Genomic DNA, 17700 nt, shown 5'->3' with positions numbered 1-17700 from the left:
AAAATGTCTTTATTTTGCCCTCATACTTGATGAGTTGTTTAGATGTAAAATTGTTGGTTCCAAAAGGGGCTATGCTGCCTTGTATATTAGTGGTGGGAGAAGAAGGGATGGTCAATAGGCCCAGCGCCCCACAGCCTTCTTGGTGTTGTTTACTTGCCAGCTCTGAGCTTGAAACCTCTCTGGGGCTGCACTGGGAGTACTGGCTACCATCTCTGATGCAGTTTTCAGATTACAGTTTTCTCTGCTATGATTTATCCATCATATGTAATTTTTGTCTGCTTACTGTCTGGTCCAAAAATTTGCCAAATTATCTGCTTTAAATATGGCATACGTATCATATTCTTTCATTTTCAGATTATCTATTTCTACTGTTATTTCAGTGGAATTCCTTTCTCCCTTTGCCTTTTTTTTTTTTTTTTTTGCCATATTCTTAATGTACCATCTTGAATCTGGAAGATGTCCTTAATATAGGATCTTTCCTCTAGCTTAGCCATGTCCAGGGATTGTATTTGAAGGGAGTCAGTAGTGCCTGTTCAAATTGTTCATCTCTCAGTTGCAAGAATTTTTAGATTTTTTGACTTCTTTAAGAGGGTACCCTTTTCTCCCATTTCATGAGTGTTCCTGAAGAATAGCGTTTCCTTATACAGGTAGTCCCTGACATACGATGGGGTTCTGTTCCGATGACTCCATCATTAAGTCAGGTCTGATATAAGTTGAATACCTTTTTTTTTTTTTTAACCTAGTTTTCATTATTAATGCCTTTTATTATCAGTATCTTTATAAATTTGATCTTTATTTGTCTTTGGGGGTTGGAAACATTACATGTAAACTTACAGATATATTTTAATACATATATAACGTAGATAAAAAACACAAATCATAAAAATTTACCCCAACAATGAAGAGGAGGTGGACGACGTTGGCGTTTTGTTGTGGTAGTAGCCCCACAGGTGGAAAGTTATGGACCACATGGATTATCCCTGGGAATGGGGATGGTATTTCTAGTCAGAAAATTAGTGAGAGTTGTCTCTGTGGTCCTTTTCTTTTTTTCTTCATGTATTTCACAATAACAGCTTACTGCTTCCTGAATCTGCCTGTTGTCTTTAGCAAAGTGATCAGCATCTGAGTCCATGTTTTCAAGCAACTAAAGCCCTTGATTTCATTTAGAAAAAACTTCAGCTAATCCTTTCACTCTGAAATTTTTCGACAACTTCTTCCTCATTATTTCTTTCCTCTTCAAAATCCGTTAAATTCTAATCTGTCAGTTCCACTTCTTTGTGGTCTCAGAGGTATTCCACATCGGCGATATCAAGTTCTCAATTCAGTATTCTTGCCATATGGATGGTGTTTCCACCAATCTCTTCCATCATATTATGCTGATCAAATGCTTGGAGTGTGTTCACATAACTCAACAATTTTTTCCATATCCCCTACGTGCATTTTCTCGTAACTTCCTCCCAGGAAGATGCAGTGTTCTGGATGCACTGAAGAATATTATAATTCTCCCAGAAATCACTTAATGTTACCATACCTCCATGTATTGCAGCTATTGCCTGAGCAACCGTAGTCTGTAGGTAGTATGCCTCGAAGGTGGCGATTGCACCTTGATCTGTGGGCTGAATCACAGCTGCCATGTTGGGAGGTAGATATACCACTTTCACATCGTGATTTACATCATTTACATGGGGAGGATGTCATGAGGCATTATCAAGTAATGGCTGTAGGGCACGTGCGCAGTTTGGTTGTTCGTCATTAGAGTTGAACTTTGCCCAAATTTCTGTCGTTTGGACTCCTGATACTGACTGCATTGTAGACCAGGCCATTGCCTGCTATACAGCAGTGTTTTGAACATTAAATCACACCGTTGAACATCTGTAATTGAATATCTGAGAATGATAACATCAGCAAATAATACACTGTAACGTTGTATGTAGTACATACTACTAAATGATAAGATGTATTAAAAAACAGATGGTCATAAGTGCGGTTTGGTTCGTCATAACTTGAGGATGTTGTAAGCTGGAGGATTTTAACTCTTTGGGAAAATTCTTTGAAACCTCTAGATTGGTTTCTACAGCTTCTATCTGAATACTGATAGTCTGCCGAGTCTTTTTTTTTTTTTGCTAAAGTAATCACATTATTATGCTTCAAACCTCTTCCTTCGATGTCTTATTACATCTGTCTTTAAGTATTTTTGAGGACATGTTGCTTTTGCCAAAGTGAATTATCACTGACCAGCTTTTTATTTGTTTATTACATGTTGATTATGTAATAATCTTATAGGTCATCAAAGAGATTATCTTGCCCTCATTGAACATTTTAGTATTCAGTATTGGTTGTTCCTTCTGAAGTCTTAAATCTTTTTTCCCCACAGTAAATTTGTGAACTTTAATCTTAAGAACAAGTGTTAATCTGATTATCACATGTGAGTAAAGGAATTCATGTGATTCGTTAGTGATATCTCAGTTTAATTTCTGTAGCTGTATCTTGTGTTATTTTTCCATAGAATCACTCTCTAAGGAAGCTTGAACAGATCCTGACTTACCTGTATCTTGAAAATATTCATGTTAAGTAGACGTGGATGGATGGTGGTATCTAATAGGAAAGGAAAAAAAAAGTACAAAGAATTTGGGTGATTTGCCAGAGGGAGTTACAGTTGAAACATGATTCTGCATTTGATGTGTTTACCAACTCCAGGCTTTAATTCAGTTACAGAAATGAGATGCCACCTGATGATGGTGAAAACTCTTGTACAGATGCAACATGTGTTTTCATTTCACAGGTAACCCTGTATCATTTATTAAAGCTGTTTCAATCAGACACCAATGCAATGCTGGGAAAAAAGACAGTGGTTTCAGAGTTTTATGATGAAATGGTAAGAGGATTTTATAATGAGAGTTTTAAAAGCATTTTAAGTTGAAGAATTTTGAAGTTACTGAGCTCTTTTCCATTCTATCCCATTAGATATTTCAAGACCCAACAGCAATGATGCAACAATTACTAACAACATCTCGTCAGCTTACGTTAGGTGCCTATAAGCATGAAACAGAATGTAAGTGTCATGTAGTCATAATTAATCCTGAAAAAATAGTGTATTCTGTTAGGGTGAAAGGAATGTATAATTAGTGCCTATTAAACTTTTTGTTTTAATGTTATAGGTAAATTTTACAGAAGTTAAAAAACAAAAGTATGTAACACTGTAGAGTACTGAACAGAGATGTTTTAAATTGTTCCCAAAGTAGGCCTGCTTTCAGAAAGGTAACAGACAGGCTCTCACATTCTCTGAAAAACTGGTTTGTCTCTACTTCACCAGATTACATTTAAGCATAGCTTTCCATTAGTCTCGCTTAACCTATCATTCAATCATTTTCTGTTTACTAGTCTTTGCTAGCAAAGTCTGTGTGAGGAACCTTGCGGAACATAATTACACTTCTGTGCACTATAAACTAGTTTATTTCATATTTTTATTTATATGGTTTAACATACAGTTTCAGATTATGCTGGGGTGGTGGTAATACCTGAATGCCACATTGGTATATAGTCACAGTATATCTTCCCTCTGAGTTGACAGTCTCAGAATCTTCTACATACCACTCCATGCAGCTGCTGGCACTCATTTGGAGTTGGCACTTGAGATGTCATCCCTATGTTAATATTTCAGTGTTCATTCAGTCATTCTTTTAATCCTCCATTCGTTTACAGTATGTATTGAGTACCAGTTTTATGGCAGGCATCGTTCCAGGTCCTGGGGATAGGAGCAGTGTCGAAGACAAAAAGCCCTGTCCTCATGGAACTTACATTTTAGTGAGAGAAAAACAGCTAATTAGTAAAGAAAGTATAAGATATGATTGGGTGGTATGGAAAAAAATAAAGAGGGGAGGGGACCCCGAGAGTATGGCCCCCAGGCCCCCTTTTAGCTCCGTAACGAAGTCATTCCTGACGTTCATTCTTCAGCCAAAGATTAGATAGGCCAATAAAACAAAACGAGACTAAAGGAGTACACTGGCCCAGGGGCAGAGACTAGAAGGCAGGAGGGGACAGGAAAGTTGGTAATAGGGAACGCAAGGACAAGAAGGGAAAGCGTTGACATGTCGTGGGGTTGGTAACCAGTGTCGCAAGACAATATGTGTATTAACCGTTTAATGAGAAGCTAGTTTGTTCTGTAAACTATCATCTAAAGTACAAAAAAAAAAAGCAGAGAGGGGGTACCTTTGGTGGAAGAAGATGGTTGAAATTTTAAATATCATCAGAAAATGCTTCCTGAGATTGTATCATTTGAGCCAAGACCTAAAGGAGTAAGGGAGTGAGCCATGTACCTATCTGAGGAAAGAATGTTCCATGTAGAGAGTATAGCAAGGGCAAAAGCCCTGAGGCTTCCCCGTTGGCATATCTGAGGAACAGCAAGGAGGCCAGTGTGACTGGAGTGGAGTAAATAAGGGGATGAGGAATAGAAGAAGAAGAGGCCAGAGAAGTTAATAGGGGACCAGGTCATATAGCAGCTTGTGGGTAACTGTGAGGATTTTAGATTATTAAACTGAATGTAATGGGAAATCACTGATGGGTTTTAAGCAGAGGAGTGTGACATTATCAGACTAACATTTCATTCCAGATATGATAGAATGGTGGCTTGGATTAGAGTGGTAGAAATGGAGGTGGTGAGAAGGGGTCAGATTCTGGATTTATTTTGAGAAACAGGTACAATAGGATTTGCTGATGGTTTGAATAATGTAATGTAAGAGAGGGAGACAAATGAAGGTTGACTCTTAAGGTATTGCACCTGAGGAATTAAATAAAGGCATTGTTTTTTATACAGTGAAGAAATCTTGGGCAAACAGGTTTATGGGGAAAGGTTAGGAGTTCAGTTTTGGACATGTTAGAGGTAGAATGCCTGTAAGACATGTAAATGGAGATGTTGAGAAGGGAGATGCACCCAAAAGTCTGGTATTCAAGGAGAGGTCTAGGCTGAAGATACAAATTTGGAAGTTAATAATGTATAAATAGAATTATAAGTTGTGAGACTGAGTTGTATTATCGAGTGAGTGAAGATAGAAAAGAGGTCCAAGGACTGAGCCCTGGGCACGCCAACGTTCAGAGATTGAGATGACCAGCAAAGGAGAATGTGAAAGAACAGTGAGTATGGGGAAAGAAGAACCAGGAGAATATAATGCCCTGAAAGCCAAGTGAAAAATTCCAGTTTAATTAAAGATGGTTAAGTGTTTTTTTTTTTAAAAATAAACTTATTTTTTAAAAATTAGAGAAATGAGTATCTACAACTGTGCTTTGATAGTCCTCAGCAGCAGTTACCTAAAATGTCCACAAGATGGAAATGTAGGATAAAAGTAGACATTTTTCTTTGTGAAGTATTATGTTTCACTGTTCTAGTGGAATTTTTAAATACGTGTATCCTATTTTGCAGTAATGACATTTTCTTTAGTAATTTGCTATGTGGCCAGCTAGAATATTTTAAATATCATTTAATATTTCTCTGTCATACTAATAGTTAATACGGCTTTTTATGAGTACTCTATGCACTGATTCATTTAAAATCTACTCAACAAATAATATCATGAAGTATTTTTCTGTTACAATTTTACATGTGAGGAAACAAACATAGGTTATTAACAGAGGTTAACAATTTACTCAGGATCTCACAACTCATAAGTGATATAGCTGGAATTTATACCTAGGCAGTTATTGTTCTTTTTTGAGAAAAGATATGTTTTTTTTTTTTCCTTTTTTATTGTACTTTAGATGAAGGTTCACAGAACAAACTAGTTTTTTGTTAAACAGTAAACATATTGTTTTTATGACATTGGTTAACAACCCCCATGACATGTCAACACTCTCCCTTCTCAGTCTTGGGTTCCCTATCACCAGCTTTCCTGTTCCCTCCTGCCTCCTAGTCCTTGCCCCTGAGCTGGTGTGCCCCTTTAGTCTCGTTTCATTATGTGGGCCTGTCCAATCTTTGGCTGAAGGGTGAACCTCAGGAGCTGAAAGGGTGTCCGGTGGTCATACTCTCAGGGTTTCTCCAGTCTCTGTCAGGCCAGCAAGTCTGGTCTTTTCTTTTTGAGTTAGAATTTTGTTCTACGTTTTTCTCCAGCTCTGTCCAGGTCCCTCTATTGTGATACTTGTCAGAGCAGTCAGTGGTGGTAGCTGGGCACCAACTGGTTATACTGGATTCAGTCTGGTGGAGGCTGTGGTAGATGTGGCCTGTTAGTCCTTAGACTAATCTTTCCCTTGTATCTTTAGTTTTCTTCATCTTCCCTTACTATGGATTGGTTTCGACAGTGTGATTTTGGTTATGTAAGTTTCACCTACACATAAATTTTGTAAACCCTGGTGGTGTAGTGGTTAAGTGCTGTGTCTGCTAACCAAAGTTTGGCAGTTCGAATCCACCAGGCACTCCTTGGAAACTCTGTGGGGCAGTTCTACTCTGTCCTATAGGGTCACTGTGAGTTGTAATCAACTCTATGGCAACGGGTTTGGTTTGGTTTTTATATATAAATTTAAGAATATTTATTTTTTCTATATTAGCTGAATGTCTCTTGGGCTAGTATGCCCCTTATTTTCAAATTAATATCTATATGGAGAAAGATGAGGACATTATATCTTAAAATCTTACCTGTGAGTTATAATATTAGTGACCAGAATTTCACTGTTACTTGTCGAAAACATCTTAGATCCTGTCTGGGAATTCAGACTTTTTTACAGCTACGTTTAATGATAGATATCTTAAGTTGTCCACATTAGCTCATGGAAAGGTCTACCTAGAGAAATATTTATTACTCTCTGAAATATCTTAGACATGTGAGAAAAGTGATATAATTTAGTAAAAGTATTTGCTTTCCTTAGTTGCAGAACTTGAAGTGAAAACCAGAGAAAAATTAGAAGCTGCCAAGAAAAAAACCAGCTTTGAAATTGCAGAGCTTAAAGAGAGACTAAAAGCAAGTCGTGAAACTATAAATTGTTTAAAAAATGAAATTAGGAAACTCGAAGAAGATGATCAGACAAAAGAGATATGAACAGTTCCTAAGAGAACTTGGTAATAAGCTAGACTGAAAAAGAGTGGGCGTTAATGGGGAAATGGACTTAATGCAAATACTATTATGTTTCTTAGGGGAACTGTGTATATAAATGTTGACCGTGGATGTCTCAGCAATGAGTCAAAGTATTTGTCCTGTTCATGTACTCTTTAATGTGAAACATATGTGTGTAACATGAATGGATGCTGTATAGGCATTTTACCAACCCATTTTGGGGTAATCCTATGATATTAAGCACAATTTGGGGGAAAATTTTTTTTTATTGCATTGTATTTGTAGCTTATCCTTTTGACAGACATCAAAATTTTATTTTAAGTATAACTTGTACAACTTTTGTACTTCTTCAGCAGTTAAAATTAGTGCTAAAATTAATGTGTATATTTCTTCAAGTTCTTATTTGCCCCTTTCCTGCTTGTTTTGCATATGATCTGCCCAGTAAGTGCCCAATAAATGTAGTTTATGAATCCTGTGTCTGCCTCATGATGTTTCCCTTCCTCTTTGAAGACCTCCTGAAGCTCCCGTATTACAATTAATGTATCTCCGTAGTATTGTGACCACACATCTGTTACTGACACTCATTGTAGAATACAGAAGCTATTTGGTGGCAAAGATCATATCTTAGGAATTGTTCTGATTAACTGCTACAGAGCCCTTATTCTTCATATAGAAAAAGATTCAATCCCTCATGAATGTTCTAGAGACACTGAGCAAGTAGCTGTGTATCTGCTTCACTCACCTCCCCTAATGTCTCTACCTTCTCCTTGGCCTCTCCTAATCACATCCACATAGTGAGCCCTCTTCTTTTGGACTCATCTAGTTTGATGTTCAGTAATACTTAATTTTTAAGGGCATGTTAACTGAACCATCTTTGTCAACCTAGAAACAATAATAGGTTGAAAAATATGTAAACATGTAGCATTAGTGTAAATTACACAACTCCTGTAAAGTGGCAACTATGCCTAATGCAGGGATTCTGTATTCCCAGTATAGTGGAAACTGGCCACTCCAGCAATTTATAATACTTTTTATCTTATCTGCCCTGGTTGATTGGTTACTTTTTACTTGGTTGCTATTTTTATTTTTTTAAGTTGTGGCATTAGTAAACATGGAAGGTCGAGCAAAGTTCTCTGGTCTGAAATTTCTGTCAGGGGCCCTCTGGTGGAGTGGCCTTCTAGCTGTGCCAGGCATCATCCAGCTTTCCTCCATGTCTTAGCTCAGTGCCATCCAGGCCTATTAGGATGAGGTTCCCCACAGTATAAGGTGGGATCTGGGGATTGGCCAGAAAAAAAATGCTGATTGGGGGAAAAAGTCCTGTTCATTTGAGGAGCCCTGACATGAGAGATCATTCCTCCATTCTTTTAGTCAGATTAGACCCCAAAAATGCTTTGGCTTATAAAACTGAAGTCCATGGAGGTAAGTCTGGCTTTATGCATGGATGGATACAAGGATTTCAAATACGCTATCATGGCTTAATCTTTCTCTGTCAGCTCTTATTTCTTTTGTTAGCTTTAATCTTGGTAGGATCTCCCCATCATGTTGCAAACAAGGTCCATGGTAATCCTGTGATTGCTTGGACCTCACAACCAGCGATCAGAAAATAATGTTATATCCTATGGGGCAGTTCTATTCTGTCCTATAGGGTCACTATGAGTTGGAACCGACTTGATGGCACCTAACAACAAAACAGCAATCTCCTTCTATCTCAGGGACTACAGTTGTCCCTCTTTGGGTCAAGTTTTTACCCCAGGCATATCACTCTGTCCTGGAAGATGAGGTACTCTGTTTGGCCAGCCCAGATCATCGGAAAGGAGTCTACATGAATAATGGCATTTAAACACAATATTTAGACAACTGAGTAGAATCATTTCCATGGTTGCATCCAGTTCCTAATTGAATATTTGAAGAACAAACCTTAATATCCAATTTTACAATTCCTGTGTATTGTCTGTTTTTTACTGTCTATTACTGTGAAAATATCTTAGGATTTAAAATTAATACAATGTAAAATAATAGTCTTATTTAAAGCTGAATTAATCTTCCTCATTTTACAGATAAGAAAACTGAGGTAGAAAAATGTAAATGACCTGTCCAAGTAAAGAGTGGAACTAGAATTAAGTCTCCTAATTTGAAGTCCAGTGTACTTTTTATTACGTTGTATCCTATAACCTCCTTAGGAAACCCTGGTGGTGTAGTGGTTAAGAGCTATAGCTTCTAGCCAAAAGGTCAGCAGTTTGAATCTACCAGGCCTTCCTTGGAAACTCTATGGGGTAGTTCTACTCTGACATATAGGGTCACTATGAGTTGGAATTGACTAGATGGCAATGGATTCGTTTTTTGTTTTTTTTTTTTAATAACCTCCATAAGGAGCCCTGGTGGTGCAATAGTTGAGTGCTTGGCTGCTAACCAAAAGATTGGGTGTGTGAACCCACCTGTCAGATCTGCAGGAGAAAGACCGGCTTTCTGCTCCTGGAACGATTACAGCCTAGAAACCCCTATGAGGCAGTTCTACTCTGTTACGCCGGTGACTGGCCGGCACCACCAACAACAATATACCCTCCTTTAGTATTGTATATAAATTGCAATCACTGTAATTTCTAAGTAATGAAAGGTTATATCCTTATCTAAATGGTTTTGGGGAAGTGTGATAAGATAGACTCCCAGGTATTTCCCCTACCCCCCAATTTATGGTCTTACTTTAACTAAAGTAGAAGGCCAAATTTTTCCCTACTCTTTTCCATGACTTTTAAAGTAAGACTTAAGCTTTTTTTCTGGTTTGTTTTCTAAACTTACATGTGTAATGACATTGCAAAATTTTTACTCCTGTTATAAAATATAAAAAAAATATAGCCATAGAAAAATATTTAAATGGCACACTATCATGAAAGTAAAAAGACAACCCACAGAATGGGAGAAAATATTTGCTAATCGTGTATCTGAAAAAGGTCTAGTACCTAGCATATGGAAAGAACTTACAACTAAACAATAAAAAGACAACCCAATTAAAAATTGGGCAAATTATTTGAATAGATTTTTCTCTAAAGTGGATGTAGAAATGGTCAACAAGCACATGAAAAGAGGTCCAACATCATTAGTCACTAGGGAAATGCAAGTTAAAATGACAATGAGATTACCACTTCACACCCATTAGGATAGCTATAACTAAAAAACAAAACAACAATGTTTTTTAGTTATAGCTAAATGGAAAAAATAGGAACTCTGTCATACGTGGCTGAGTGAGAATGTAAAATGGTGTAGCCACTGCAGAAGAGGTTGGCAGTTCCTCAAAAATTTGGAAGTTCCTCATATAGTTACCATATGACCCAGAATTCCACTCCTAGGATAGACCCAAGAGAATTAAAATGTATGTCCGCACAGAAACTTGGAAATACAAACGTTCATAGCAGCACTATTCACAATAGCCAAAAAGTAGATACAAGCCAAATATCTGTCAACTGATGAATGGATAAACAAAATGTGACATATCCATACAATAGTTCAGTCACAAAAATGAAGTACAGCATGGATGAATTTTCAAAACATTATGATAAGTGAAAGAAGCCAGACAAAAAAAGTTACATATCGTATGATTCTATTTTATGAAATGTCCGGAACTGGCTAGGCAAATCCCTAGGGACAGAAAGATTTAAAATAGCCAGGGGATACAAGGAGGAGGGAATTGATGGGAGTGGAGCTTTGTTTTTTGAGAATGATGGAAATGTTCTGGAATTAGCGATAGTTGCAAAATCTAGTGAATATACTAAACACCACTGAATTGTACACTTTAAAGTGGCTGAAATTGTGAATTTTACCTCAATAAAAATATACTTTTTTAATTAAGTGGCATGTTTTGTTTAAAATTATAAAAATCTTTGAACTATTGTGCAAGTGTTGATTTCTGTTTCCCTGTTCTACAAATAGAAGAGAATCTTTTATACCAAGGAATAATTCCTTAATCGAGATAAGGACTAAGAACAATTAGAGGAAACTCAACTAATTAGGCAGCTCCTTTATTCAAAGATCAAAGCATAGGTCTGTTTTTCTAACCAATGTGGTAGATGGTTAGTGCAGTTATCCATTGTGATGGTTAAGGTTGTATATCAACTTGGCTGGGCAGTGATTCTCAGTGGTTTGGCAGTTATGTAATGATGTAGTTTGGCAGTTATGTAATGATGTAGTCATCCTCCATGATGTGATCTGATGTGATCAGCCAATCAGTTGTAAGGGGAGTTTCCTCAAGGGTGTGGCCTGCATCCAATATATTTATGGACATTCTGGCAAAGCTTGCTTGCTTGCTCTGGATCCTGCATCCAGCTCAATTGATTCTCAAGTCTCACTAGTCTTAAAAGGGCTGATGACTCTTCTTCCAATAGTAAAGGGGGTGCTGCTAATCCATGGTGTGATCTGACCTCTGGTTCTTGGGGCTTGAGACAGCCAATCTCGGGATACATTAACCCCTGCAGCCTATGAGCCAGCAGCGTGCCCTTGTATCAGCTGGTCTTGGATTTGTCAGCCTCTGCAGCTACATGAGTCAGGAGAAGCCTCCAGCCTGATGCCTGACCTATGGACTTGGGACTTGCCAGCCTCTACAAGTAAGGAGCAATTTTCTTGAGATAAATCTCTCTCTTTGTCTCACTCTCTATGTATTTATATGCTTCATAGATTTTGCATCTCTACAGAACCCAGCCTAAGACATCCATAGTTTACAGATAGGAGATTAAGGGACAATAGCTTGATCTTGAGTCAAACAGCAGTGACTCAAACTAGTAATCTACAACTATGGGTCTCTCTGCCTCAACAATACTTAATTCTCTTCATGTTCAAAGCATTAGAATTTTTAATTATCTGTTACTCATGCATAAATACTCCTCAAACTTTCCTTTAAATAATTGGAATAAATTAAGACTGTATCAAATATGAACATCAAGTGGCATGAATGAAAAACACTGTAGATGATAATCTTGCTAGCTGTTAATAATGTATAAGAAAATTCTGGTGTTAAGTCCTGTTGGTGGGAATCCTAAAGAACAGATACTTAAAAACTCCTGTAGAAAACATTTCAATTATCTGTTCCTTAGGACCCCAATGTCCAGTTTTTTTTACCGTGTTTTTGTTGTTGAAATAGTAATAAACTTCAATCTCTTGAGATTAAAACATGTAAAAAAAGATCATAAAAGTGCTAGCTAGAAAAAAACATGAGTGAATATTATTTTGTAGAACTTGGAAAGAACTTTCTAAGTGCAACATGAGAGAGACACCCAGAAGCCGTAAAGTTCTGGATCTCAGATGTCAATGAGTTTAGGAATCCCTTGGGATTTGCTGTAAAATAATCTGGGGAACAAGGGAAGAGGGAAAAATGAGGGTTTAGATGAAATAAGATCGGCCACATGCTGATAATTGTCAAAGCTGGGTGATGGGTATATGGAAGTTTATTATATTATTCTCTCTACTTTTTTATATGCTTGAAATTTTTTATAATAAAAAGTTTAAAAAAAAAAAGACATCAGAAGAAACCATTACAATTCCTTTTTACTTCTCCCTGAAATAAAGAAGTGATAAAGAATAAGTCATTTTGATCACAGTGCACTCTCAGAAGAAGACAATAGCTTCCGATTGTATAGTTTACGTGTCTACTTCTATATTAAAAAAAAATAGATTTTAATAATTCTAGCAAGTTGTTCATTGTTGATAATGGAGTATCATAAAACTCTGGAAGAATGTATAGAAGGAAGGGAGGGAGGGAGGGAAATAAGAAGTAATGGTGGTAGGAAAGGAGAGAGGAAGAATATCACCTGGGGAACTTTTTAAAAACTACAGAGCCCCAATTTCCACCTCCAGATACTTGATTCAGTAGGCCTGGAATGGGGTCTGGGAATTTTTTGTTCGAAGCATCCACTGTCATAGTGGCTGAGCTTGATAAGTTGGACTATATAAAAAGATAACACTTCCATATGGGAGAAAAAAAAAAACACAATAAAAATAGTCAAAAGGAAAATTGGGACATATATAATAGGGTCTTATTTCTTAATATAGAAAGCTTTTTTTGATAAATAAAATGTGATATATACATACAATGGAATATTATTCAGCTGTAAAGAGAAATAAAGTTCTGGTACAGGCTACAACATGGATGAACCTTGAAAACATGCTGAGTGAAATAAGTCAGACACAAAATATCATATGATCCTACATATATGAAATATCTAGAATAGACAACTGCAGAAAGACCGAAGTTCATTAGTGGTTACCAGGAGCCTATAGGCGAGAGGAATGGGGATACTGCTTAATGGGTACGGAGTTTTTAAGGGTGATGAAAAATTTTGAGAACAGTCAGTGGTGATGTTGTACATTGTGAATGCAGTTAATGTCTCTGAATTATATACATAAAAAAGGTTAGAATGGCAAATTTTATGCTATATATATTTTACCACAATTATGTTGTTTTTTTTTTTTAATTTAAAAGAATGGCCATTGTTATCATAAGTTAAGAAATATAATCATTTATTTTTAGTAATCAGTAAGAAAAAAAGATGGACAGAAGAAACTGGGGTGGGGGGGCGGGGAGTGTCTCCTGCTGTTGCCAGAGGATAGGCAGTCTGAGAAGGCTTTCAACAGAACTAACGAAAAACCATTTCTCCATGATGAAACCTGAGCTGACATGCTAGTCCCTAGAGCTGCTTGGGCACATCTGATAACTAATCGGACATTTTATCAAGACCACGTGCATGGCCACAGCCTAGCTGACAGAGCATCCAAACTGCCAAAGAAAGTGTTGAGGCCGCACAAAGAAAGGGCTTTGTGCAATACCCCTTTTCTTGAAAAGACCCATTTAAATGGAATCTATCTAGGGCATATGCCAAAAGTGCAAATAAAAAATCTTTGCTTTTCTCACCTAGAAGAGTTGGACCTTCTGGTAAACTTACCAACTCATAGTAATTATAAGCTAAAGGTATGTGTAGCTCTTCATGTGTGCATGTATGTGTGTGTGTTTTATATGTAACCATTTGATCAGTATTTATTGAGCACCTTGTTTATGTCAGGTACTGTTCTAAAGGCTTGGAAATATATCAGTCAATAAAACAAAGGTCTCTGCCCTGTGGCATAAGCATTCGAGAAGGGAAAGTCAGAAAATAAACAGTAAATAATTTAATTACAGCTTAAGTTAGAAAGTGTTAAGTGATATTTTTTTTTTATTTAAGTTAGAAAGTGTTAAGTGATATGAGAAAAAGGAAATTACGGCAGGGTAAGGGGCTTGGGAGTGTGGAGGTGAGGGTAGGTGTGGTTGCATGATAAATAGGGTGGTCTATGCAGGCCTTAAGAGTCACTGCATGGTGCAAACAATGAAGCACATGGCTACTAACCGAAGGTTTGCAGTCAAAACCCAGCTAGAGGCACTTGAAAGGCCTGGAGGTCTGCTTCCAAAAGGTCACAGCCATGAAAACCCTACAGAGTGCAGTTCTGCACTGCAACACATGGGGTTGCCATGAGTCAGGATTGACTTGACAGCAACTGCTGTATGCAGGGCTTACTGAGAAGGTAACATTTGAGCACGACATCAAGGGGGTGAAGGAGTTAGCCAACAATTATCTCCAGGAATAGTGGTCCAGGCAGAAGGCACTGCCAAGGCAACCACTCTGAAGCAAAAGCTTTCCTGGTGTGTTCGAGGAACAGCCGAGAGGCCAGTGTGGCTGGAGCCGAGTGAGCCATATGAGAAGAGTAGCAGGAGATGAGGTCAGAGTGGTTAGTAGGGAGCCAAACCATGTAGGGTGTTGATGCCCATTGCAAGGACTTTTAGTTTTTACTCCCAGTGAGATGGGAAACCAGAACAGTGATATGATTTGACTTGGGATTGGCAAAATCCCTCTGGCTGGTACTGGAAGGAACAAGGAATAGAAGCAGGGGTATCTTTCAGAATAAGACGAGAGATGATGGTGGCTTAGGTTGGGAGCAGTGGACGTGCTTGTTTGTGCAACTGGAGATTCCTTTGTCTGGCAAATATTCACAGGTGCTGTGCAATGGCTGGGATGTTGTGGAGACCTACTTAGTCACAGTCTCTCCCCTATTACTGTAAACAGGTAAGGTATGGTTAACATTTACAGTGGGCTCACCACAAGTCACATTGCTCTAAGTGTATTCTAATAGTATTCGCTCAGTGAATCTTTTCAACCACTGTAAGGATTCAGGTGCTACTATTGTCCCGTTTGAAGATAAGGGAAGTAAAACACTGAGCAGGTGGATGAGCAGCCCAACATTGCACAACCAGGCAGTCAGGATTCAAGTGCGCACAGCCTGGATCCAGAGCGCCTCCTGAAGACAGGAGGGAGCGCAGAGAGGGCTGCCTGGAGGAGGCGACATTGAAGCTGAGACTTAATAGAAGTAGCCAAGGGAAAAGTGAGTACAAGGAGGGCAGAAAGTAGTGGTCGGAGGTAGTGTTCCAGGTAAAGGGAAGAGCACGAGCAAAGAAAGACCTAGAGGTGAGAAAGGAGGACTTAGGGAAAACTAAAAAAAAAAAAGTTATTAAATCTCTAAATATGCAGGGGGGTGGCCATATGGAATGAACCTTATAAACAGGCAGCAAATAGAATTTGGGGTTAATCTATTAATCAAAAAATCTACCAATAGCAGCTTAATCTTTAAACTTTTCTTACTGAAATCTTTCATTGCAAAATGTATCAACTGAAGAAAGTAAATGAAATTACTAGGCTTTTTTTTTAAAGGTGAAGGACCACAGACTTGGGGGCAACCACATCAATTGGCACCGCATAGTACATAAAGAGAAAGTTCTGAATCCTAATTTGGTGAGTACTGACTACTCTGACTGGGATCACAATAGAAAGTTCTGGATAAAGTGGGAGAAAAATTGCAGGAAAAAAAAATCAAATTCACAAAAAACGTTCAGACTTACTGGTCCGATAGAGACTAGAGGAACCCTGACATTATGGCCATAAGTCACCCTTATGAACTAGAACCAAAGCCATTGCTGGAGACCACCTTTCAGCCAAACCATAGATAGGCCCATAAAATGAACAACAACACCCGAAAGGAACATGTTTATTAGAACAATCTATTATATGAGATCGAAAGGGCAATGTCTGCCCAAAAGCAAAGATGAGAAGGCAGGAAGGGGTAGCAATTCAGGACGAAAGGAAACAGGGAAACTAGGATGGGAATGGAGAGAGGGCACGCACATTGTAAGTAATGGAACCAATTTCATGGAACACTCTGTGTATAAACTATCGAATGAGAAATTAATTTGCTCTGTAACAACAGAAAACCTTGGTGGCATAGTGGTTAAGAGCTATGGCTGCTAACCAAAAGGTCAGCAGTTCGAATCCACCAGGCGCTCCTTGGAAACAATACGGGGCAGTTCTACTCTGTCCTATAGGGTCCCTGTGAGTCGGAATCAACTCGACAGCCACTGGTTTGGGTTTTTGTTTGTTTAATGCACAATAAAAAGAAAGAAAGAAAGTGGATCTTGGAGTTAGAGAAGCAATGGCATCTGTCTTAGTCATCTAGTGCTGCTATAACAGAAATACCACAAGTGGATGGCCTTAACGAAGAGAAATTTATTTTTTCACAGGCTAGTAGGCTGGAAGTCCAAATTCAGGATGTTAGCTCCAGAGGAAGGCTTTCTCTCTGTCAGCTCTGGAGGAAGATCCTTGTCATCAATCTTCCCCTGGACTAGGAGCTTCTCCATGCAGGAACCCTGGATCCAAAGGATGCTCTCTGCTCCTGGCATTGCTTTCTTGGTGGTATGAGGTCCCCAATTCTCTGCTTGCTTCCCTTTCCTTTTATCTCATGTAAGATAGAAGGTGGTGCAGGCCACACTCCAGGGAAGCTCCCTTTACACTGGATCAGGGATGTAACCTCAGTAAGGGTATTACAGCATCCCCTCAATCAAACCCAAATAAATGTACTAAGCCAAGCACTGAGCTAGCTTTGAAAATACAACATCAAGACAAGTCACCTGTTTACATTTCCATCAGACAGCTGCCCTGAACACTTTTACTAGTTTTTTTATTGTTGTAAAACCCAGTACTCTTCAAATAAACATTTTGGAGCCACTATTACAATGGATCTCTGGTGGTGCGGTGGTTAAAAGCTTGGCTGTTAACCAAGTGGTCGGCAGTTCAAATCCATTAGCTGCTCCTTGGAAACCCTATGGGGGCAATTCTACTCTGTCCTGTAGGGTCACTGTGAGTCAGAATCAGCAACAGTTTTGTTTGTTTGTTTTGATATTACAGACAAAAGGAGTCTTGGTGGTGCAATGTTTAAGCACTGTACTACTAACCAAAAGGTGGCAGTTTGAACCCACCTAGCAGCTCTGTGGGAGAAAAGCCTCATGATCTGCTCCCATAAAGATTATAGCCTAAGAAACCCTACGGGGCAGTTCTACTCTGTCACATGGGGTCTCTACGAGTCAAAATCGACTACAGCACCTAACAAGAGCAACAACCTTACAGACCAGCCTGATTGAGTCCTGTTCTACTATTAGTAAAATTTCCAGAGAGTGATTTCACATCTCAGCCAAAAACCAAACCAAACCAAACCCATTGCCGTCAAGTTGATTCTGACTCATAGCGACCCTATCAGACAGAATAGAACTGCCCCATAGGATTTCCAAGGCTGTAGTCTTTATGGAAGCAGATCTTTCTCCTAT

At 38.4% G+C, this 17700-nt stretch overlaps 1 protein-coding gene across 3 annotated transcripts in view; it reads left to right on the top strand.

Moving 5' to 3' along the window:
- The window catches only part of YEATS4 (YEATS domain containing 4), a 47334-nt gene that overhangs the window by 21681 nt on the left and 7953 nt on the right, over nt 1–17700 (top strand). For 2 of the 3 annotated variants that reach the window (XM_023558784.2, XM_064283894.1), the window contains 6 exons: nt 2783–2875; nt 2965–3052; nt 6853–11632; nt 15046–15115; nt 15758–15838; nt 16621–16792. In XM_023558784.2, the coding sequence (XP_023414552.1) occupies nt 2783–2875; nt 2965–3052; nt 6853–7022 (351 nt within the window). In that variant the 3' untranslated portion in view covers nt 7023–11632; nt 15046–15115; nt 15758–15838; nt 16621–16792. The remainder of the gene's footprint in view (nt 1–2782; nt 2876–2964; nt 3053–6852; nt 11633–15045; nt 15116–15757; nt 15839–16620; nt 16793–17700) is intronic. The other variant, XM_003405201.4, reaches the window with a different exon arrangement.

Source organism: Loxodonta africana, chromosome 4 (genome assembly GCF_030014295.1).
Source record: "Loxodonta africana isolate mLoxAfr1 chromosome 4, mLoxAfr1.hap2, whole genome shotgun sequence".
NCBI classification, from domain to species: domain Eukaryota; kingdom Metazoa; phylum Chordata; class Mammalia; order Proboscidea; family Elephantidae; genus Loxodonta; species Loxodonta africana.
The sequence above is the reverse complement of the archived record's forward strand: the minus strand, read 5'-3'. Positions and strand labels throughout refer to the sequence as shown.